At 40.8% G+C, this 22,896-nt stretch overlaps 1 protein-coding gene across 3 annotated transcripts in view; it reads left to right on the top strand.

Moving 5' to 3' along the window:
• The window catches only part of RB1 (RB transcriptional corepressor 1), a 167,721-nt gene that overhangs the window by 47,991 nt on the left and 96,834 nt on the right, over positions 1-22,896 (top strand). For all 3 annotated transcript variants that reach the window (XM_037893564.2, XM_037893558.2, XM_037893579.1), the window contains 5 exons: positions 1,056-1,204; positions 5,934-6,011; positions 9,524-9,633; positions 10,612-10,689; positions 15,327-15,414. In XM_037893564.2, the coding sequence (XP_037749492.1) occupies positions 1,056-1,204; positions 5,934-6,011; positions 9,524-9,633; positions 10,612-10,689; positions 15,327-15,414 (503 nt within the window). The remainder of the gene's footprint in view (positions 1-1,055; positions 1,205-5,933; positions 6,012-9,523; positions 9,634-10,611; positions 10,690-15,326; positions 15,415-22,896) is intronic.

Below are 22,896 nucleotides of genomic sequence, written 5' to 3'. Positions count from 1 at the left end.
CTTTCTGTAATTTGGTGATTGCATCCATAGAATGTCCTCAGAGAAATGAGGGTGATCCATCTGGCTCTCAAGGTATTTCTTTCGCAGCTAAGTGATACGGTTAATCAGCTGGCCTTGGCAAGGCCTGGCACAAATTAAGTACTGGATCTTGATCGAGATCTGAAGTTCATTTTGACAGAGCAGTACTTCAATCATTCAATTAAGACTCTGCTCTCTCTTGCCTTTATTGATGTACTGCTTGTCAAACTATCCCAAGAGTAGGAATATGCAGAGGACACTCAAAGAACAAACAAAGGTTGGTTACTTGTAACCGAAGTTCTCTGAGATGCACTCTGCATATTCACGCTCCCTGCCTGCCTTTTCTGCTCCTGCTGAGTCCTAATTTTGTATTTACTTGGTATTGAACTTTAGAGGTTGGAAAGAACTGAGGGCAGTGGCACCAATGCCCGTGCCATGCCCCTTGAGTCTGCATGGGGGTTGCCGGTGGGAGGAGAAACGGAGGGTGAGCCACTCCTAACAGGCACCACTACTAGAAGGTACAGCTGTCTTGCTACACCCAGTGGGTGGATTCCAAGAGTGTGAATATGCAAAGTCCATCTCGAAGAACTCCGGTTACAAGTAAGTAACCTTCTTTGTAGAGCTTTTGGGAAATGTGGTCTTCACTTGCGGCCTAACTCTGGATGTTACAGGAGACTAATGCTTACCCACCATTTGCAAAAATGATTTGGAAGCTGTGGATGAAAAGTGCTGAGTAGTGTTAAATTCCATACATAAGTAGCTTTAAACACACAATGTCCAAAGACTTATGCAGACAGTCTCTCATTAGTTTTCTGTTCATGTGGATTTTGTATGATGCAACTCCTCTTTCTCAGCATATAAACCATAAGTATGTTTCCTGTTCTGTGTAACATTTTGTAGACTCTCTTCTTAAAACCATGTCACCCTCTTTTGTGGCTTAAATGTAAAGGTCAGAAGTATTTGGTTTTTAGTTAAACTTGTGGTTTTTTGTTTTTTTTTTTTTTAAATCCTGTGGTGATGCTGACTGTCTTTTACAGAATCTCATGTGAGTGCAATGTCTATTAATGGCTCAACTCGAGCACCAAGGCGAGGTCAGAACAGGAGTACACGTACATCAAAACAAACTGACACAGATACAAAAGTTATTGAAGTCCTTTGTAAAGAATATGGTTGTAACTTAGATGAGGTAAGATTTGTGCTTTTTGAAAAATTCACTATCTTAAATCTTGGTGTAATGTCCATCAAGCAAGGTGATATCCAAAACTATGATTAAAACCTGATATTATTAATTGAGGCAGCAGTAAACAATTTTTAGTTTTTTTTACCTGATCATCAGTCTGTTTAAATCCAGTGGTCAGTAGCGTTATCCCTTTCTCAATATTTCTTCCTCTGTTTAAAAATCTCCCTTTTGCTATTTGAGTGCATGCAGTTGCCTTTTGATATGGGAGACTTAACTGTGAAATAAAGCATCTAACTTAGTTTTTCTTTGAGTACTCGACGTGTGGATTCTACTTGTGGTGTGCCCCAGTCCAGCCGCTTGCAATGTTTTCATTAGTAGTTTCTAGTAAGGGTTGTACACTCCTTCCCTAGGGTATTATACTCTCAACAATCCCAACTGCCGTTCAATTCCTTTGGACTACCCTAAGCCTAGCAAATGGAACGACATTGATGTTCTCTTTATAGTTAGTTGTTAGGATAGCCAATACTGAGCTATTGTGGCTTTAGTGTTTACTAGTGTGTGTTGCTTCTAATTTAAAAAAAAATAGTTTTTTTTTTGTTCCGAGTCAATTAGTATGTTTTTAGTCAGATGAACAGTTGACGACAGAAGCCCTATTGACATTTTAAAATATCTCCTATGGTTCTCCATATGAGTCTCTGTTAAGATTCAGGATCCACTCTGATCTCTAGGTTTACATATGGCAGCTTGCCGCCATCCTCCTTCCTTGAGATATAAAAATGCTGTGCCTTTCTCATTTTTTTAACAACTCTTCTGATCAATCTAAAAAGAGATGAACTCCATCTCTGTTCTTGGTAGCCGCACAGTCAGAACCGATGCAGAGACGTTAGATTTGATGCAATGATTGATTATCTTGGACTAATCTACAAGGATCTGTAGTCCTTCCTTCCTTTCTTTGGTTCCCACCTGTCCTTTTCCCAAGAGGTTTGGATGGCTATCACCACAAACCAATGGGTTCTGCAGATCATCAGGGATGTTGTTAAGTTTCATTCCCTTTCTCCCATTCATACCCTTTCCTGGTCTCTATTCAGGGATCGTTCTCAAGAGTGCTGAGTCAAGAAATACTTGACCTAATCAGTCTAGGAGTGATAGGATTGGTAACACAAGAATTTGTGGGAAAGGGCTTCTATTCCCCTATTTTCTTATACCAAAAGAGAAAGGAGGTTGTCATCCAATCTTAAACATCAGGAATCTAAACAAATACATTAGATTGAACCAACTTTCATATGGCAACTCTTGCTCCAGTTATTCCTGCTTGAGATCCCTTGCATTGGTTCATTGCCCTTGAGTTACAGGATGCTTATTTTCATGTGTTGACATGCCATGCACATAAGAAGCATCTTTGATTTGTGGCTTTAGGAATTCACTGTCAATTCTGAGTACTTCCCTTTGGAATTTCTTCAGTTGCATGGATGTTCACCAAGTGTGTCCCCATAGTAGCAGCCTATCTAAGCAAACAGGGATTACACAAAAACAATGAGGAGTCCGATGGCACCTTAAAGACTAACAGATTTATTTGGGCATAATGTTTCATGGGTAAAAAATCCACTTCAGATGCATGGAGTGAAAATGTGGGTTTTTTACCCACGAAAGCTTATGCCCAAATAAATCTGTTAGTCTTTAAGGTGTCGGACTCCTCGTTGTTTTTGTGGATACAGACTAGCATGGCTACCCCTTAGATTACACATTTTCCTTCATCTGGGTGACGGGCTTGTACAAGAAAATCTCGGGAACAGGTAACCTTAGAAGTGAAGAAGATCCTGTTTTCATCCCTAGCTTTGAGAATCAATTTAAAAAAATAGAATCTGATTCAGGTATAGCTGATGGAATTTGTAGGGGCTCAACTAGATTCACTAGCAACAAGTGCATTTCTTCCACAGATTTCAGACCAGAAGGCACTTTTATATACTACTTTCACAATCACACTTAGGCATCAGTGAAGATATTTCTCGAACTTCTAGACCGTAAGCTTTGATGACTTTGCCCATCTGTGATTGACCTTTTCAAGCTTGGATCAAGTCAATATACAAACCAAAAATGCACATGATTTGGCCTCCTCACTTTCAGTGACCCGTTTTAAATTCTTTGAAGTGATGGGACAACAAAAGAAAATGTACATGTGGAAATACCATTTGCTGTTCCAATACCATCCACGATTCTGATGTATCCAAGAAGCACTGGGGAACACATATAGGTCTGATGCCGACTCAGTCTGTGGCCTCATGGGGAGTCCTACATACACATAAATGTTTGAGTCTAGCTAGCAAGGCATTTCTACCACTGATCAAAGATTCTTTCATCCAGAGTCTCATAAACAACTCCACAGCAGCCCACTACATAAACAGAGAGGCGCAAGATCAGATCTATGTCAAGAAGCCACAGATCTGCAAGAATGGTGTATCCAGAATCATATCAATTTGATAGCTCTCCACCTTGCAGGGGAGAGCAGTGGCTTAGCAGACTCACTTAGTAGAAAAGTGACTGTCTCATGAGTGGAGTTAAATTATTCATTATTGGCCAAATCTTCTAAAGGTGGGAGGGTTTCTTCAGATAGACCTGTTGCTTCAAAGATCTGTTTTGTTCTCAAGTGGGAAAGAGTCCGGGTTCTATAGTGGATGCTTTCATGATTTGCTGGTCATTCCATTTGACGTATGCCTTTCCTCTGCTTTCTCTAATTCCAGGGGTGTTAAGGAAGATAAGGCAAGGAGCTTGAGGTTATACTGATAGCTCCCACTTGTCCTTGCCAATTCTGGTTTTTGTAACTCCTGATTTTGTCTGATCATCAATTTATCATGCTTCTGTTTCAGTACAACATGATATTGCAGAACCACGGCTTAGTTTTTCACCCAAATCTAGCATTACTACATCTCATAGCTTGGGTGGTTTCTGGATGTCTTTATTAGGTAGAGAATATTCTTCAGAAGTACAGAATAGCTACTTCAGAGCAGGAAATATTCTGCAAGAATTACATATACTTCAAAATGGAAGCATATCTCCTTATGGGTATTGTTGAAGGGACACACCATTTCTCAGGGTTCTAGTCCAAAAATCTTAGGTTATTTATAGTTAAAACATTCCAGTTTGGTTCTTCAATTAAGGTAGATTTGGCAGTGCTATCAACTTTTCATCTGCTTATAGAAGGTTTTGGTTTTCTCTCATCAGTAAGCAGATTTCTGAGAGACCTGTCTTTTTGTGTCCTCTATAAAAAAAGATTGCTCCAACATGGGATTTAAATCTAGTGCTTCCCCCCTCTAATGGAACCCCCTTTTGAATACTTATCAATCTGTCCAATTCACTTCTAATCCGTGAAGGTGGCATTATTAGCGGCAATTACATTAGCATGTAGGATAAGTGAATTACAAGCATTAATGATTAACCTTCCTTACAGTTTTTCATATGGACAGGGTAACTATGAGATATCATCCATCTTTTATTCCAAAAATATTGTTGACTTTCATATCAATTTCTTCTTTTACCAATTTTCTTTCCAAGACCTCGTTAGTCTCCAGCTGAAGCTAAATTACATACCTTGGATGTGAAAAGATTCATTGTTCTACTATCCGGGTAGAAATAAATCTTCCTGTAAAACTTCAAGATTTTTTATTGATTATGGTAATAAATCCCAGGGAATGGCTGCTTCATCTCAAAGACTTCATCTCAAAATGGGTATCTGATTATACTTGAAGTGCATATATTAAGTCTCCTTTCAAACATTTAAACTCATTCTACCAGAGCAGAAGCGACTTCGGTATCATGTCTGTCAGGTACCAATACTGCAGACTTTCAGAACAGTTGCCTGAACTTTAGCTCAGATGTTTACAAAACATTATTTGTTAGTGAATGCTTCTAGTACAGGTGCCCATTTTGGAAGGGTGGTTTTGCAATCTTTTCCCCTCTCCTTCCCCAAATAACTTAGTTCCCACCTCCATTTGAGGTTACTTCTAGCTCATCACCAAAAGTGGGATCCATATGTGGAGTACAAAGGAGGAACGTCATTTTATCTAATAGTAACTGAATCTTCGAGATGTCTTCACATGTGGATCCCAAGTCGCCCCCCCTCCCTTCCCTGGAGCTTGGAGTCTTAATATATTTTGGATTCTGAGCAGTGAAGAAACTGAGGGGCAGTTGGGGTCATTGCTCACTTTATGCCCTCGGGAGAGGGAGTGCAAGGACATGAAGTGTGAGCATGACTCTTACAGGATGGGGATAGTGGAAACACCAAGCTACTGTGCTGGGGCACTCGCACACTATGAATAGGATGCACATGTGACGATCTCTTAAATAACCACAGTCACTATAAGGTAACTGCTCTTTTAATCAGCATATAAGCATGTAAGAGAGAGATACGATGAATATCTGCACAGTCTACTGTGGGCAGAAACTGAAGAGACTGGAGGTTGAAAGAGTACCATTATTTCTTTCCCCCAAGTTCGACCCTTCAGTTTTTTAGTGGTGGATATAGATGTTCACACAGTTTAGTAATTAACTTAAATCTTCAGCTGTGAGGATAGTGCTTTATTTCTGACTGTTTGAAATTAAGTACTCTCTGAGGTAATTTAAGAATAGCTTATAATAAGCTTAGCACAGTCAATTTGTTTTGCTGGTGTCTTGTTTGTAAAAATAACGTATGTTTAGTACCTCTATATATTGGTAATGTTATGCCATTTACTTTTTCCAGGTCAAAAATGTATATTTCACAAGCTTTATTCCATTTTTGAATTCTGTTGGTATTGTAACTTCAAATGGACTTCCAGAGGTAATTAGAGTAATTAAAAATAGTTAAATATACTGTGGTTCATTCTAAAACGTTTAAGATCACATAAATGTCCTTTCACTGTACTGCAGTTCCAGTGTCAACTTTAGAAGAAGCCTATAAATGGATTAAGGTGTGTTTCACAAGAAAAAGTGGCTAAATAGGATTTCCAAGGTTCACAGTAGGTCTTTTGTTTAAAAGTTGTCTTAATATAGGATATACAGTTGTTTGTTAAATTTTATTTAAACTTTAATAATGAGCTTCCTGGGGATGAACTTGCTACTCTTCTCAAAATAAAGTACAATTTTAAACAGTGCTTCATTCCTCTGATTGCAATAGGTTATTTACTTGTATTAATGCTACAGCAATATAAAGGCCGCAAAATCAAGCGAATCTCTCTAGAAATAATTCTACACCTTCTCAGTTTTAAATTTAATTCAACCTGGTTCATCTGCTCTTGGATATATAAATATCCTCAAGATTTAGGCCATACTTTTGCAATTGACTAAACTGTGGACTGCTGTACCTCACAGAGAGCCCTCTTTACTTCATTGGAGCTCAGTGTGGGTGCAACATGCGTTACCTACATGCGTTACAATTGCTGGACTGAGGCCTTAAGCAGTAAGCATTTATGAAGCATAAAATGTATTAACTTTTTTTAAAATTGGATTAAATGGCCTTTACACAGTTAAACCTACCATGAATCAATCTGTATTTGTGGCAAAGCTGGTAACTGGAAAACCATTTTATTGAAGCTGTTGTGTAAACCAGAATCTCCACAATTCCTGGCAGGCTATATTTTATTCAGGCTCCTAACAGGAATAAACAAAGCAAAAACATAAGACCCACTACAGACCTCTTCTGTCTTGAGTTTGATGCCCACTACTTCTTTGATAGTCTTTACCAACAGTAAACTTACAATAAAAACAGTCCCTAAGCATAGGAGACTCATGCCTTCCAGCTCTGGCTGAACTTCCAGTCACGCTCAGGCAAAGTTAGCACACTACATAGTTCCTAACTGACAGATTAATGCAGCCTACCTATCAAACAAATCCAGTTGTTTAACTATTGCTAGTTCTGCATAAACCTCTCTCACACAGAATTTTAACATCAAAACCACCTGAAAAACATTATCTCCCAAACTCTGTGGATGAGAATCGTATGCGATGGTACCTTCAAATTACTGCAAGATTACAAATTCTACCTTCTTTAAAAATACCATCATCACAGGATTCTCACTCTTCCAGAGTGAGGAACTCCAGAGATACCCCAAAATAAAGGACTATACATAGTGCAATAGGCAGTGGTCAAATGTAGGCCTGAACAAAACTAGCAGCAAATATTTCTCTCAGAATTTTCAGCCTTAGTTGTGATCAGTGTGAAAAGACCTAGTAGCATATGTCATTCAGTTTGATTACAAGAAACTTAACTCATTAGCATAAATAGCCGTTAGCATTGGATATAAATATTTAGACTAAAATTCCTTTTTTAAAAGTAAGCAAAACTGCCTGGGCTTGATGATGATAATGTTTAATCCCCCTATAAGTGTGCATGTGACATTCATACTGACGTGGTAAATGTGGGCGTTGGAGGTGAATTCACACTTACAACTGCTGTTTTTGGTAAAGATTTGTGCTTGGTGAACAAGGTGGTAGCAGTAGCAGCAGCTGACTGGTTTATGTTCTAAGGCTGATTTTCTGAAATGGAGAAGAAATCTATTTTTTAAAAAAACCCTTAATTTTCAGAAAATTGTGGGGTAGTAAACACTTTCCTGCCAAAAGACAAATGTTGAACAAGTTATGAACATAGTGTATGAAAGGAGGGAGTTATAATGGAACTCAGAAGATAATCTGACTAGAGTAAAACATAGCCTTTATCCCCATGATTATATAATTATGTGTTACAGCTGAGATTTGCCTGGTGCGGCTGAGAGTGGAGATGAGAATTAAAAGTGGTGCTAAGCATCCCAGTCTTGAGACTGGCTGGGCGTATCTCAGCCTCACATACAGCTTAGGTTTGGTCTCCACTCAAATTATATTGCCATAGCTACATTGGTCAGGGGTGTGCAAAAAATGCACCCATGACTGACATAGCTGTGCTGATAAACCCCCCAGCATACAAGCCACTATGTTGATGGAAGAATGCTTCTGTGGACATAGCTGTGTCACTCAGGGAGACGGTGTCCCTACAGCAACAGAAAAACTACTTCTATTGATGTAAGCTGTGTCTATACTAGGAGGCTATGTTGTCATTGATGATGTTTACACTGTGGAGCCTTCGCTTTAGAGTGGTCTGTCTTCTATGTTACCTGGGGATTACCAGAGCACAGCAGCAGTCTGGGCATACATCCTGCTTCCAGTATGCTGAAGGGCATGGTGGGGGGAGGTGCCATAGAGTCAGCACAACTCGCTCTATGCCACCTGTGAGCATCCTCTGATAGCTGGCTAAAATGGGTTTATGGCCATACAGGAGCAGTGCAAAAACTGGAGTGAGGGCCAATATCAGGCCAGTTACTTTAAACCCTCCTCCTCCCCCAGCTCCTATGTTCATGCTCAGTTTAAAAAAAAAAAAAAATACAAGAACAAAAAAACTGCAGTTCTGAAGCTTCATAAACATATTGCATATAATTGCCTAGGGATATTTTTAAAGAAATAAGTCAAGGTCATGCAGTGGAGAGATCTAATCGCTGCTAGAAAATCTGCTCTTGGGTCTTGATTTCAAACTTCCTGGCCTCTGAGGCACCAGTGCATTCTGGAGCTCCAAATCTAAGACGTTGGGAGATTTGAATTGAATCGTGATTGCCTCTTTACCTATCCAGCCAGACCCTGCTCTCACAGCACAGAGCTCCAGATATGTAGAAAGGTTGTCCCAGGAGTCAGTGTATTTAAAAAATTCCACTTATTTGTAGGCACACCACTCCCACTCTCTAAAAGACTTGGCCCATTTCAATGAAATTTCAGCTATTTTCAGGGCTCCAGGAGAAGTTTCTTAGGAAATGTGGGCTCCAAACTTGAATTTTTCCATCTTGTAGTAGGCTGCTGCAGGGGCAGGGGGCAGGACCAGTGACATCAGCTGCCAGAGCCTGGTGACCGCTGCTAGGAGCCACCGGAGCAGCGGCTGCTCCGGCTGACCCAGGGGCTACTGCTTGGACAATCCCTGGGGCCAGCTGCCAGGGGCTGCCCAAGCAATGGCTGGTGTTGCGGTCCCTGGGGCCTCCTGAGCAGCTGGTCCCCGAGCCAGCTGCTTAGGCGGCCCTCGGGTCAGCCACACTGGCTGATGCACAAGTCACAGAAAGTCATGGAATCCGTGACTTCTGCGACCTCGGTGACAGACACAGAGCCCTAATTATATCTACAGTGAAATGACTTTGGGAATTATGAGAGATTTGTGTCAAAATAAATTAAATATCTATATTAAAATAGAGAATGAAACATTCCTCTCCCTAGTTCATGAATACAATATTCAATACCTTGTCAAAATGGATCCTATAAGAATAAAACTTCCACACTTTTTAGGTTGAGGATCTCTCGAGACAATATGAAGAGCTTTACCTGAAAAATAAAGATATAGACGCACGATTATTTCTGGATAATGATGAAACTTTGCAGCGTAATCACACAGAATGGTAACACTCTCTTCTTAATTCTTTTTACTCCTCTATGATATATAAAGATAGCCTAAAAGGTTTTACTGTTCTGACTGGTCACTTTTTACACTGGAAATTCAGGTCCTGTCTAGCCTAAAAGTCTTTTTTTTTTTTTTTTTTTAGTATTGTTAGTCAGGTAACACATTTTTAATCACTGTCCTGGTCGGTCTAAACTAGGTGCTAACTGATATTTAAAAACATTTTAATTATTTTAACATTGCTTATTTTCCCATTCTACACAAGTCCTTGGAGTCATAAGTGCAAGTTGAGCAATTGAGAGAGGAATGGATTCTCAGGGCTTGTCTACACTGACCCACAGTTTGGCCTACAGGAGTGAGTGAACACCAAAGTGCTGCACTGTAACTCCTCCATGTGGACTCTGCAGGCATGAGTTTTAGTTCATGCTCACAGTGCCCACAGCCCGAGAGTTATAGTGCAGCACTTTGGTGTGCACTGTTATTTACACCCTCCCTAAGATGAACTGCAGGGCAGTCTAGACAAAACCTTTAGTTACACTGTCTCAGACTTGTTAGTTAACTCCTGTTGAACTTCAGAGGTTAATGTTTTTGGAGAAAGGACATCTTTAAAGGTTCAGCACTTCTGTTCCTTCAATGAAGGTGTGAGAGCTTGCAATATGCATCCTCTAAAGCAGTGGGTGTGCCTGAAGAATGCCCTGGTTTAACTAAATGGACTAAATTGACATAGTTAAGCCAGGGGAAACCCTTAATACAGCTGCACATAAACAATTTAAACCCGTTCTTTATCTACTGTATTTAGCTTAAATCAGTAATTTACAGACAATAAAATATGGATACTGAGCTCTCCTGAAAATCTTGTGCACAGTTTTTGTTTTTTCCAGCAGCTTTAAAAGTCATTTTAGAAAACCTCTTTTTAATTGAGACTTGCTATATTCAAAGATCAGTACTCCATAAGGTTTTGCTTTTCCCCCTTCTACAGCTTACAGTTGGAACGAACACCAAGGAAAAACAACCCAGATGAAGAGCTTAATCTTATACTTCCACAGACTCCAGTTCGGTATGAAGTATTTAAAAAAGTTGCATCCATTTGTTTTTACTTGAACTGGAATTTTCTAAAAATTGTTGAACTGAACAATGTAGCAGTTCTGATTCTAAGATCACTTTAAAACGCCTGTAAGGTGCTGACAGCCTTCTGAGAAGTGCTGGGTGCCTTCAACTCCTATTTCCCTTGAAATCCATGGGAGTTGAGACCACTTGGGCAGCTTTGAGTACATTTCAGGTTTGGTACCCTAAATATAAAGGGAGCATGAGTTATATGTGTAAAATAGATCAGTGTGCCTGAAAGTGTGAAAATGAACTGCCTTAAATGTGCTGCTCATTATCTCATTCTCTGCATCACTGAAGTGCATTTTAATAAAACATTTTCTTCCATGCTTGCTGTGTAAAGATTTGACTCTTTAGTATTCTGTGGGGAGAGAATTTTAAAGAATCATACACTTATTTACTACTTTCATTTTCACATACTAGTAAAGATACTGCACTGACAAGAAATAAATTCTTGCTACTCTTTACTGTTGCAGAACCTATATTGTTGTGGGAGAGAAACTGGAGGCTCTAGGTTTGCACATCTGGAATAAAATGTAACTAAAAGCGAATTGAAGAATCTTTATTACTTATTATGATTTTCTAACCAGAAAGAACTCAGCTTGACTTTCAGTTCTCAGGTCTAGTTGGCAGTTTTGTGAGTTAGACTGTCTCTTTATTTATAAACTCAGCATATTTAGTAAGGAAGCCATTGACAGACAAACTTCATGATGCCATTTGTGTAATCATTTTTCAAATTACAACAGCATTTTAAAACAAACTACAGAGCTTGTGAAAGGTTAAGATTCACGTCCATGAAGCCTGGAATCTTTGGTCCACAGAAACAGATACAAGATAGGCAGCAGTAGCAGTCCAAGCTTGCACAAAGCTTTGCTGATGTGCCTCTACTCTGACTTGCCAAAAACCATTCTAGGAGCAAAGGGGGAAGTTAAGACTTTATGCCTATTCAGTCCTTTGCCTCTCTTCTCAAACTACCAGACAGGTGCCAGCTGACAGTTATACAGACCTGGTCACTTGTCCACTAGGAACTGGCCGGGGACCAGCAACTCATTTTGCATAGACTACATAACTGCCAGCAGATGGCAGTAAACTTTTGGTCACTTATGACCCAGAGGTGATTGTATCCAGCTAACTGATGGCTCATAAGGATTATTATGAAAACTTGGTGTTTACTTTTAAACTTACTGTAGATTCTCCCTACTTGACAGTGTGTGTCTGAGCCAAAGCCCATTAAAGTCAGGGGGAGTCTTTCCGTTAACTTTAATGGCTTTTGGATCAGGCCCTTTGGGTAGTGTTTTGAAAAATAGCTTTACCTAGGGGATATCTGGGTTTAAATACTAGGTAAGGGCATAATAACACTGAGTTGTCTGGTTTCATTCTAGTCCTTTCATATAACAGCTCCTGTACTGCTTCTTCCCCTCCATGCTTTTTTTTTTAAAGTCTGTTAGAGAAACTCAGATCAAAATTTTTAAAGTGGCAGAAGAAAAAGCAGTTCTCCCTAGAGTGCCATGACCCAAGTAATCAGGCACTCATATAAGTCTGTTCTGTCTGTGAATAAAAGCCCCCATCTCTATTTACTCAGCTAATCAGAAAATTTTCTTTAACCCAAGAGAGATACTAATCAGAGATCCATTTGAGACAACTCTAACCAGTGGGAATTGAAAAGCGTTTTTAATAGGGTGCATAAAAAGAGATCTCTGAAAGTGGGAAGCATAAGGGAACAATGCCATAAGGTCTTACAGTATGCCAGGACCCCCCAAAGCTTGCTTTCTCAGCAAGTGTTGAAAGTTGTCCCAATGTGGCCATTTACCAGATCTGTCTTGACAAAAGCAGTTGAGGCCTCAGCCTGTGTAAGAGCCAGAAGAACTTAAGCACGAGATATGAGGGACCGTTTGTGGCTAGGGAAAAGGGATATGAAGAACTTCATGTTAAGCAAGCTAGCTAAATTCACTGTCATAAGTTGTAAACCCTCTGTGTTTTATCCAATATCTCTTATGTCCTGAATATACATGAAGGCTGATCAAGAGTGGAGGAGTAAGATAATAAATTTCATTACTGTTCGACTGAAATTTGTGGAGTTGTTACATTTGCTTCCTCTTCATGTAATTTTAATTGGTTAAAACAAATATACAAACAAAGCTATTGTTCAAATTTACTTATGTCACTCAACAAACAATAATGGAAAAAAAAACCAGAGATGGGAACTGTACCCATGTGGGCTCGTGCTCTAACTTCTTAGCCACTCTGGTACCTATGTAAATTTAATGGCTGGGCATACCTAATCCTCTTTCTGTTCCTGTTTTATAAACAATGAGACTACAGACTTTCGATTTAAAGAACCTTAGACAGTCTGCCAGGCTTAAAAAGGATTTGATAAATAGGGGTAAATTATTAACCAAATATTCCACTTTATTAATAGGTATTTTATATGGCTAGTTTTATTTTGCATATTTTAAGTCATGAACAAGCTTCAGTTCTGGTTACTAACCTTACTTGAGTGCACACATGGCAAAAAAGCTGTACAAATTATCTATACATTGTTGGATTATAATTTGACCACACTAATCTGTCATTCATCAGAAGGTTGCGCATACCCAGATGCCTATTTATACCATTCTGAGCGAGCGTGCTTATCTCAGATCTCTAACATGCTTTTTACAGCATAATCTTTTTTTACCCAGTGCCATAACACCTACCACAATGATTGTTAGTACTGGCAACAATTTGATGATGCTGTATGTTTTCTCCCTAATTTTTAAATGTAAATATATTAAACTTTACAATACATTCACTTCAGAACCTAATAGTTTCTCAGGAATATAGTGATGTGGAAATATAAACTACTGACACTTGTCAAGCTGCTTAGTAGATCTTGAGGATAAATTGTTAAATCAATCATACGTTTGTTCTATTAAAATTTTTTTTAAAATCACCTGTAAAACCATAAATAGAAAATACAAGCTACATAAAGACATTTTTCTGAAATATAGCACGCTGTGGAAGGTTTGCATGTCAGTACTCTTAGATTTAATTCATGTTGGCTATGTGCCTCAGATCTATATGTATGTGTATATATTATCAGGCAGGAGGATGTATGTAACATCCCTAAAATCTGGAAATGTGAGATGGTCAGGCATTAATGTGCACAAAGAAGCACCTGCCTTGTCTGACAGGATCATTTTTAACCATTAAAAACAAGTAGCATTTCCATCACCATCCCTGCAACTACATGCTATGTGAGAGGAGTCCTTATTCCCGCATTAGGGCTGGGCTTCCCGAAGGGAAACCATTTTTAATTTAGTGTAACAAGAGCTAGCCTCTTGGGGTGCTTTTAATTTCATCATTTTTCTGGAAGGAGCAGGAGGACCCTATGTATTGTCACTACCTTTTAAACATTATCAATCTTTAAAGACAAAAGGCCTCATAGTTACATGGGGTAGTTTTTTACAGCTTTCTAAGCTAAGGCATTGGACTTGAACCAATGGACAGCATCTGCATGGGTTTGAAATCCATTTTTGGCAAGAAACCTATCGGCATGAGTGTAAGAGCCTAAATAGGTGGTGGGGTTTTTGCTTTCACCTTTTGTGTCTGTAAAAACAGGTCTAACAAGACAATTTCTGGAGAATTTTTTGTTATGTAAAGTCTCTGAAAAGGAGGAAAATGTGTGAACTTGTAAATAACTTGGATAGTATTTTAAACTTTTTAATCAAAATAGTGATAAGGGATTCTGCTCACTTTTCCTAATAGGAAAACAAACTTAAATATTGGTAGAGTTGTGCATCCCAATATTTAATATCTTCATTTAATTTAATCAGCTCATCTTCATGACCCATGTTATGTAATACTACAAATCCTAACTTGTGAATTATCTTAAAATGCATCTGGTCTAGCTAGAGCGATGGAAGGTGGGAGTGGGACTTCCAGACACATAGAGCCTTCTTAATAAAACAGGAAGGGGGAGTGGTTTCAGGTTTAATGTGGCCACTTTCTGATTTTGAGTCTGTAGAATGAAAAGACATGTATTTAATGCACTTTGTTGGCTATTGGCCAGCCTAGGGGAGTGATGGTGGTGGTCCTGATATAGAAACAAACGTTCTCCTCCAAAATATCTGCGTCAAAATTCTGTAATTTCTTATGACACTGCAAGCCTGACAGTACAGTGCAGAATTAATTTTAGTTCCTGGATCTATAGATGATGCTACAGCTATTTTTTGTAGATAAGAGTAAAGAGAAAAACGTTTTAATTTACAAAACCTCAGTTTTAATTATAATTTGGTGCTATTTGCACATCTTGTTTGCTGATATTAATGTTTAGCTTGTTATTGTTCTGTTGTTACTTTACTTTGTTGATGTTGATGTGATGGGGTTGTGGTGGTGATGATGAATATTCATAACTTAAATCAAAGAAGTGTAGTTAATTTCCCCATCAGTTTGATTTATTACTGAGTTAGTTATGTATTGATTTGTTCTGTTTATAGAGTTGCTGTGTGCATTTCAGTAAACTGTGTCAGGGAACAATTAGAAAATTCTTTCCTGATATTGAAGGTGCACAAAATAAATGTTTAACATATTTTATTACATTTTTTTCAGGGCTGCAATGAATACTATCCAGCAGTTAATGATGATTTTAAATTCAGCAAGTGATAAACCATCAGATAATCTCATCTCATATTTTAATGTAAGTGACTAGGTTTTTTTAACTAGAGTAAGCATTTCTGAGGAAGTACCTATACAATTATATCCTTTGGATTATCAACCAGATATATAGCATGTGTTCTTTACTAAAGGTGACCTAGAAAGGACTTCTTAAAAATAGTGGGGATTGTGCCCTCATTTTCTTCTTTATGGTTTATAAAGGTGTGCAAGAATTTTCTTTTCTGCTTAATTTTTACCTTAGAAATATCAAGAATGTCAACTCTGATCTTCGTAGTTTTTGATGGAGGATCAGTTCAAGATTTGTTTCAAATATCCTAATGTTCAGTGCATTGTGAAACCAACAAGGACACAGGAATGCAACAGCTCTTGTACCTACCATAAGTTATGAATATAAGATCTTTAGTACACGTCTTATTAAGGACTCATGACAGTTTAAACATGCGTTAGTACTGTTCTTTGAAAGAGAACTAGTCTGTATGTGAATTTTACAAGCACTTAACAACTTGTTGATATTTTGCTGGAAATCTTATGGTCCTTCAACTACACTAAGATTACTTTGTTTAGGGGGGAAAAGCCAAATCTGTATTGCTAGAGGCTGTATAATGAACAGGAGACAGGTCCTGATTCAGTAGGATATTTAGGATTTATGTACATGGGAGGGAACAGAGAGCTAGGAATAGCTAATGGTTAATAGCTACTGTTCACTAACTTCCCATGTGGACACACTTATTCTGTGGTAAGAGGGCCTTTGTGCAATTTAGATTAGGAAGTAGATTAAGCTAAAGTGCACAAAGGTACACTTATTGTGGAATAAGTGTCCACATGGGGAGTTGCTGCAAAATGGCTCTTGTGCTTTAAATTTATACCCTAGCTACTTTTCACTAATTTCGCCTTGAATTCCCCTTGTGGACAAGCTGTTAAGTGCTTTAAGATAGGTACATACTTAAGTAGTCCCATTGACTTTGTGTGAGTAGTTCCAATGTTTAGAGTTAAGTATGTGCTAAGAGGCTGTCATAGAGCGCACTCGCCTCCAGACTGGCACCTCCTCCTTGCTGTGCTGGGAATTGGGTAGAGGCTCATGCGCCCATCCACGGTCTGCACACCGTCACTCCTCGGCAATCTGCCTGCAATCTCTCTCATAGCATCAGGAACTGCAGCATCCTCTTCACGGCTTGGCCCTCTAGCTGTGTTACTATCCATGTCCCGTCCCGTTCTCCCCTTCCCCCATCCCCCTCTTCCGGGGAGTTTAGCTCCTAGTCCAGTCAGTTCCCCAGTAGTCACTGCAGTCAGTTGTCCTGCCAGTGTGGGGTAGATGCCCTATCACAGATGCTTTTTACTGAACCAGGCTGTAGTTAGTGGATATTGCTAAGGATAAAAATATGACCACCTCCTAATCTCCCTTAAATATTCAGAACTACTTCTTTGTGTAATGACCCTATGGCTTCGCCACTGTAGGTGTGCTTGCGTCCCTGACTGCTGATCAGAGAACTTTAGTAGCAGTGTCCATTATGCCTGCATATGCATGCTCTCGCCTTGTGCCTTGCCACGAGGCTGGTCAGCATGCGTGGGCTAACTCCACTCAGTTCCTTCTCAACCACCCCTGACTAGAGATGGAGTTATTGGCATTCTGTTAGCGACTATTACCTTGTGCTTTCTTTCTAGAGCTTAGTTTTGAGTAGTAGTTAGTCTAATATCTTTTATTTTTGACATGTTCCCTCCAAATAGTTTTTTCTTCCCACCCTTTCCATTGGGGACCCAGCCCCCCCCACAATGGGGTATGCCTGATTCTCTGGGCTTCAAGAAGTGCCTTTCCTGCAACAAGGCTATCCCTGTTGCACACATGCACTCATGGTACATTCGTTGCCTCGGGGAAGGACACATTCCTCAAAAGTGCACTCTCTGCCAGCAGCTTAGACTTCAGTCTCGCAAGGATAGAGAGCTAGGGCAGAAGGTCATATTTATGGAGGCAGCTCTCAGACCATCTCCGGACCTGCTCAAAGCCTCTCCATGTAGTTGTAAGTCTTCTCCACAGCCCTCAACATCCAAGGGCCATGGGTTAAGAAATCAGCCGCCGACCCCTCTTATAAGTTGAAAAAGAGAGCAGGAAGTCCCCACCGTGAGCTAGCCACAAACAGTCCCCGGCATGCTCAATATCCTGGGTACCATCGGCACTGAGACAGACCAAGCCCGGTACCCACAGGCCAAGGAAGACTACAGCGGCAGCCAGAGATACCTCTGGAGGAAGTCAAGGACATGCACCATAAGTTCCTGAACATCCTGCACACATCTTCCTCCTCAAAAGTGGTCCTCCCTATCAATAAAGCCCTTCTTGATCTCGCAAGAACCATATGGCAGATCCCAGCATCAGTCGCATTGACTTGCAAGTGAGCAGACAAAAAGTACTGTGTCCTGGCCAGAGAAACAGAGTTCCTTTTCTTCAACCCTCCACCTAACTCCATTGTGGTGGATGCTGTCAATTCTTGTGGCCACGAACACCACATGAAGTCCATGCTCTATGATAGGGACTGGAAGCATCTGGACATATTTGGGAGGAAGGCATACTTCTTGGCCACGGTTCAGTTTTGAATTGCCAACTACCAAGTACCTGTGGTGAAATAAGAGTATGGGAATTACTTGAAACTGAACAGTTTTATTGAGCAGCTGCCCAAGTCACATCACAAACAATTTAAGGCCATCATCCAAGAAGGTTTCAGAGTAACAGCCGTGTTAGTCTGTATTCGCAAAAAGAAAAGGAGTACTTGTGGCACCTTGGAGACTAACCAATTTATTTGAGCATAAGCTTTCGTGAGCTACAGCTCACTTCATTGGATGCATACTGTGGAAAGTGTAGAAGATCTTTTTATACACACAAAGCATGAAAAAATACCTCCCCCCACCCCACTCTCCTGCTGGTAATAGCTTATCCAAAGTGATCACTCTCCTTACAATAAGAAAAGGAGTACTTGTGGCACCTTAGAGACTAACCAATTTATTTGAGCATAAGCTTTCGTGAGCTACAGCTCACTTCGTCGGATGCATGCTGTGGAAACTGCAGGAGACATTATATACCTTGTATACCATATATACAAGGTATATAATGTCTTCTGCAGTTTCCACAGCATGCATCCGACGAAGTGAGCTGTAGCTCACGAAAGCTTATGCTCAAATAAATTGGTTAGTCTCTAAGGTGCCACAAGTACTCCTTTTCTTTTTGCGAATACAGACTAACACGGCTGTTACTCTGAAACCTCTCGTTACAATGTGTATAATAATCAAGTTGGGCCATTTCCAGCACAAATCCAGATTTTCTCACCCCCCCCCCCCCCCGCCCCACACAAACCCACTCTCCTGCTGGTAATAACTTATCTAAAGTGACCACTCTCCTTACCATGTGTATGATCAAGGTGGGCCATTTCCAGCACAAATCCAGGGTTTAACAAGAATGTCTTGGGGGGGTAGGGGGGTTAGGAAAAAACAAGGGGAAATAGGTTACCTTGCATAATGACTTAGCCACTCCCAGTCTCTATTCAAGCCTAAGTTAATTGTATCCAATTTGCAAATGAATTCCAATTCAACAGTTTCTCGCTGGAGTCTGGATTTGAAGTTTTTTTGTTGTAATATTGCAACTTTCCTGTCTGTAATCACGTGACCAGAGAGATTGAAGTGTTCTTGACTGGTTTATGAATGTTATAATTCTTGACATCTGATTTGTGTCCATTTATTCTTTTACGTAGAGACTGTCCAGTTTGACCAATGTACATGGCAGAGGGGCATTGCTGGCACATGATGGCATATATCACATTGGTGGATGTGCAGGTGAACGAGCCTCTGCTAGTGTGGCTGATGTTATTAGGCCCTGTGATGGTGTCCCCTGAATAGATATGTGGGCACAGTTGGCAACGGGCTTTGTTGCAAGGATAGGTTCCTGGGTTAGTGGTTCTGTTGTGTGGTGTGTGGTTGTTGGTGAGTATTTGCTTCAGGTTGGGGGGCTGTCTGTAGGCAAGGACTGGCCTGTCTCCCAAGATTTGTGAGAGTGTTGGGTCATCCTTCAGGATAGGTTGTAGATCCTTAATAATGCGTTGGAGGGGTTTTAGTTGGGAGCTGAAGGTGACGGCTAGTGGCGTTCTGTTATTTTCTTTGTTAGGTCTGTCCTGTAGTAGGTGACAAGAAGGGTAACTAGTAGCAAAGACATTGCTACCATGTGCCCTTGACGTGGCCAATACTGCAGCCAGATCCATTTCCACATGGTGGTGATGAACTGTGCCTCTTGGGTTTCCAGAAGGAGGTGCAGGTAACCATGGAAGATGTTCCGTTTGAGGGCACTAAGCTCTTTGTGGAGAAAACTGATGCCTCACTTCACTCTCTGAAGGATTCTCAAGCACCTTCCATTTGCTACACTCTGGGACAAAAGAGAAAATTTAGTCCACAGCCCCAGCATAAGCCATGCACTTCCCAATACCCAGCTCAACGATACGAAGAGCCACAGAGGAAGAAAACGAAATTCTCCAGATGAAACATCCAGCCAGCAATCTTTCTTGTACTAGCCTTCCCCATCCAAACATCAATTTTGACATGTTGGTCCAGGTGCCAGTAGACCACTCCCTACAACTGCTACATCCGACCATTGCTAATCCACCCATTTTGCCACCGTCTGGCAGTGTTGTGCAGTACCGGGGGTGCATAACATTGGACCGATGGGTCCTAGAGATCGTTCACCTGGGGTACTCTATCCATTTTACGCCCTTCCTCCTCCACAACACCCTTCCATGTCCCTCTTCAGGGATCCTTCTCATGAGAGTTTACTATGACAAGAAGTAGACAGTCTCCTCCAGTTAGGAGCTGTAGAACCAGTACCTCAGCATCTACTAGCAAAGGGTTCTACTCTTGGTATTTCCTAATACCCAAGAAAAAGGGGGGCTTGAGACCCATATTAGACCTCAGAGCTCTCAAAAAGTTTGTCAAAGCTTAGAAATTCAAGATGGTCACTTTAGCAATGATCATTCTGGCGTTGGAACAGGGAGACTGGTTTTTGGCCCTTGACTTCCAGGGCACATATTTTCACGTATCAGTCTTATCAACTCACAGATGATTTCTGAGATTCACCCTGGGACAAAATCACGACTAGTACCGGTTACTCCCCTTCACGTCGTCTTCAGCACTGAGAGTATTTTCCAAGGTTCTCTCAGTAGTGGCCACCCACTTATGCGCCCAAGGGATCATGATTTACCCTTGTCTAGACAATTGCCCCTCAAAGCCTGATCTCTCTAAGAGGCTCACTGAGTCATCGGAGTCGCGCTGCCCTTGTTTACAGAGCTGGGCCTACACATCAACCCTTACTCCAGTACCTCGCCTGGAGTTTATAGGTGCTGACCTTGACTCTTTACGGGTCAGGGCCCTCCTACTTCAGCACAAATTTTTCTCTCTGACTACACTAACAGAGACTATCCAAATCAGCCCGCAAATATCTACCAGATACTGCCTACAAACCCTTGGGGCATGTGGCAGTGGGCACAACGGTAATACCATACGCCAGACTTCACATGCAGTGCCTTTATATGTGGTTCAGCTCAATTTACAGACCAAACAGGGACAGACTAGACAAACCCCTGTCATTGTTCACCAGGGTAGAAACCTCCCTAGACTGGTAGAAAGACCTAGCCAACATTTGCAAAAGGATCCCCTTTGCGTAAAATCCTCCATCATTGCTTCTCTCCACCGATGCATTACTTAGGGGGTGGGTTGCACGTCTAAACGGCCTTTATGACACATGGGAAATGGTCACCCACAGAGAGATCCCTCCACATCAGCCTCCTCAAGCTAAGGGCAGTCAGGAATGCCTGTGTCCATTTGTTCCCACTGATCAAAGGGTCACACATGACAATTCTAACAGACAATGTTGCTTCTATGTTCTACATAAACCGACAAGGGGGAGCCTGGTCTCCCTTCCTCTGTGGGGAAGCGATGAGACTATGGAACTGATATATCTTCCACACCATCAGTGGCCTACCTCTCAGGTACACAGAACTTGATGGCAGATTGTCTGTCGCAAATTACCTCATGATTACAAGTGAGAGCTAAACCCAGCAGTACTTCGTAATTTATTCAGGTGGTGGGGGACGCTGACCACAGACTTTCTTGTCACTTACCTGAACAAGTAATGTCCACGGTACTGCTCTGGAGTGGGGATATGACATCACTCCTTAGGTGATGCTCTCCTCCTCCCTTGGGACAGGTACCTCCTTTGTCTTCCCTCCTTTTCCCCCTACTATCAAAGATACTACTGAAGATAAAAAGAGATGGAGTACATGTCATTCTGATTGCCCCAATGTGATCAAGACAGACGTGGCACCCCTATCTGTCACCGCTCACAATGTGCCCACCAATCTCTCTCCTCCACATCTCCTCTCATAGAACAGAGGACATACCCCACATCCCAACCTGGCAATTCTTCACCTCAAGGTATGGCTCCTTCTTGGTTCCAATACCTAGAGAGCTCCTGTTCGGTGGTGATGCAAAAGGTATTACACAACAGAAAATTCTTGACATGATGTACTTACATGCAAAAATGGTCCAGATTTCAGATTTGGTGTATGTCTCAACAAATCTCTGTGACTCTTCTGTTACCCACACAAAAGTCTGCATTACACACACTCTAAGGCACCCAATTTTAGCCTAAATCTGTTGCCAGTACACTCTCGGACATCCGACCCCTATCTAGTTCCTAGGGTTCCAGACTTCCACCTCTGTCTAGTTCCTAGGGCTCAAGGCGTAACCCGATTGATTTAGGCACCCCCAATCTTTCTCAGTTCCTAGGGCTCCAGGCGAAAGGCACCTAACTTTACCCCTCCATGGGCTCCAGGCTCTACTCCTCTGTGGACTCAGCGCAAACACCCATTCCCTGTGGACTCAGGACTTAATCCTTTGCAGTTTTACGGGGTCTTTCACTAGTGAAAGAGCCTGACCAATAATTACTTAACCTCTATCTAATAACAATCACCAAAACAGAATGCACATGCTAAGCATACAATGCTCACCACTCCCAATAAGTCAGATGAACTTTTCCTAATGGACAGTCAGGATCAGGTCATCTGGGGATTCCAGCTTCTGCATGGTTATGACTGGCAAGGTTTTGACGTCTGACAGCTCAGATCTTGGGGCTGTTTCCTGGAGTTGGTTCCAAAGAACTCCCTTTTGGAACCCAGTTTATATAGTGAAACTTGAGTCTTGCTTAGCTGTACCTTAACCAGTCATTTTACTGAAATATTACTAAACAATTTTTAACCAATCCTAACATATTGTAAAACAATTCTTTAACCAATCAGACCCCACCACCTTACTTGATTTACAGTTAGCAAAATTAGTTATGTAACAGACAGAAACAATCAAAGAACCAGACAGAGACTATACAGATAAACAATAGAGAAGTGGGGACCATAAAGACAAAACAATAATAAGTAGGGATTTTACTACCACAACTCTTGACAAGTGACTTCTTGCTAGACAA

This window comes from Chelonia mydas, chromosome 1 (genome assembly GCF_015237465.2).
Source record: "Chelonia mydas isolate rCheMyd1 chromosome 1, rCheMyd1.pri.v2, whole genome shotgun sequence".
Classification (NCBI taxonomy): domain Eukaryota; kingdom Metazoa; phylum Chordata; order Testudines; family Cheloniidae; genus Chelonia; species Chelonia mydas.
Note: the sequence above shows the minus strand (reverse complement) of the source record. Positions and strands in the feature narration are given on the sequence as shown.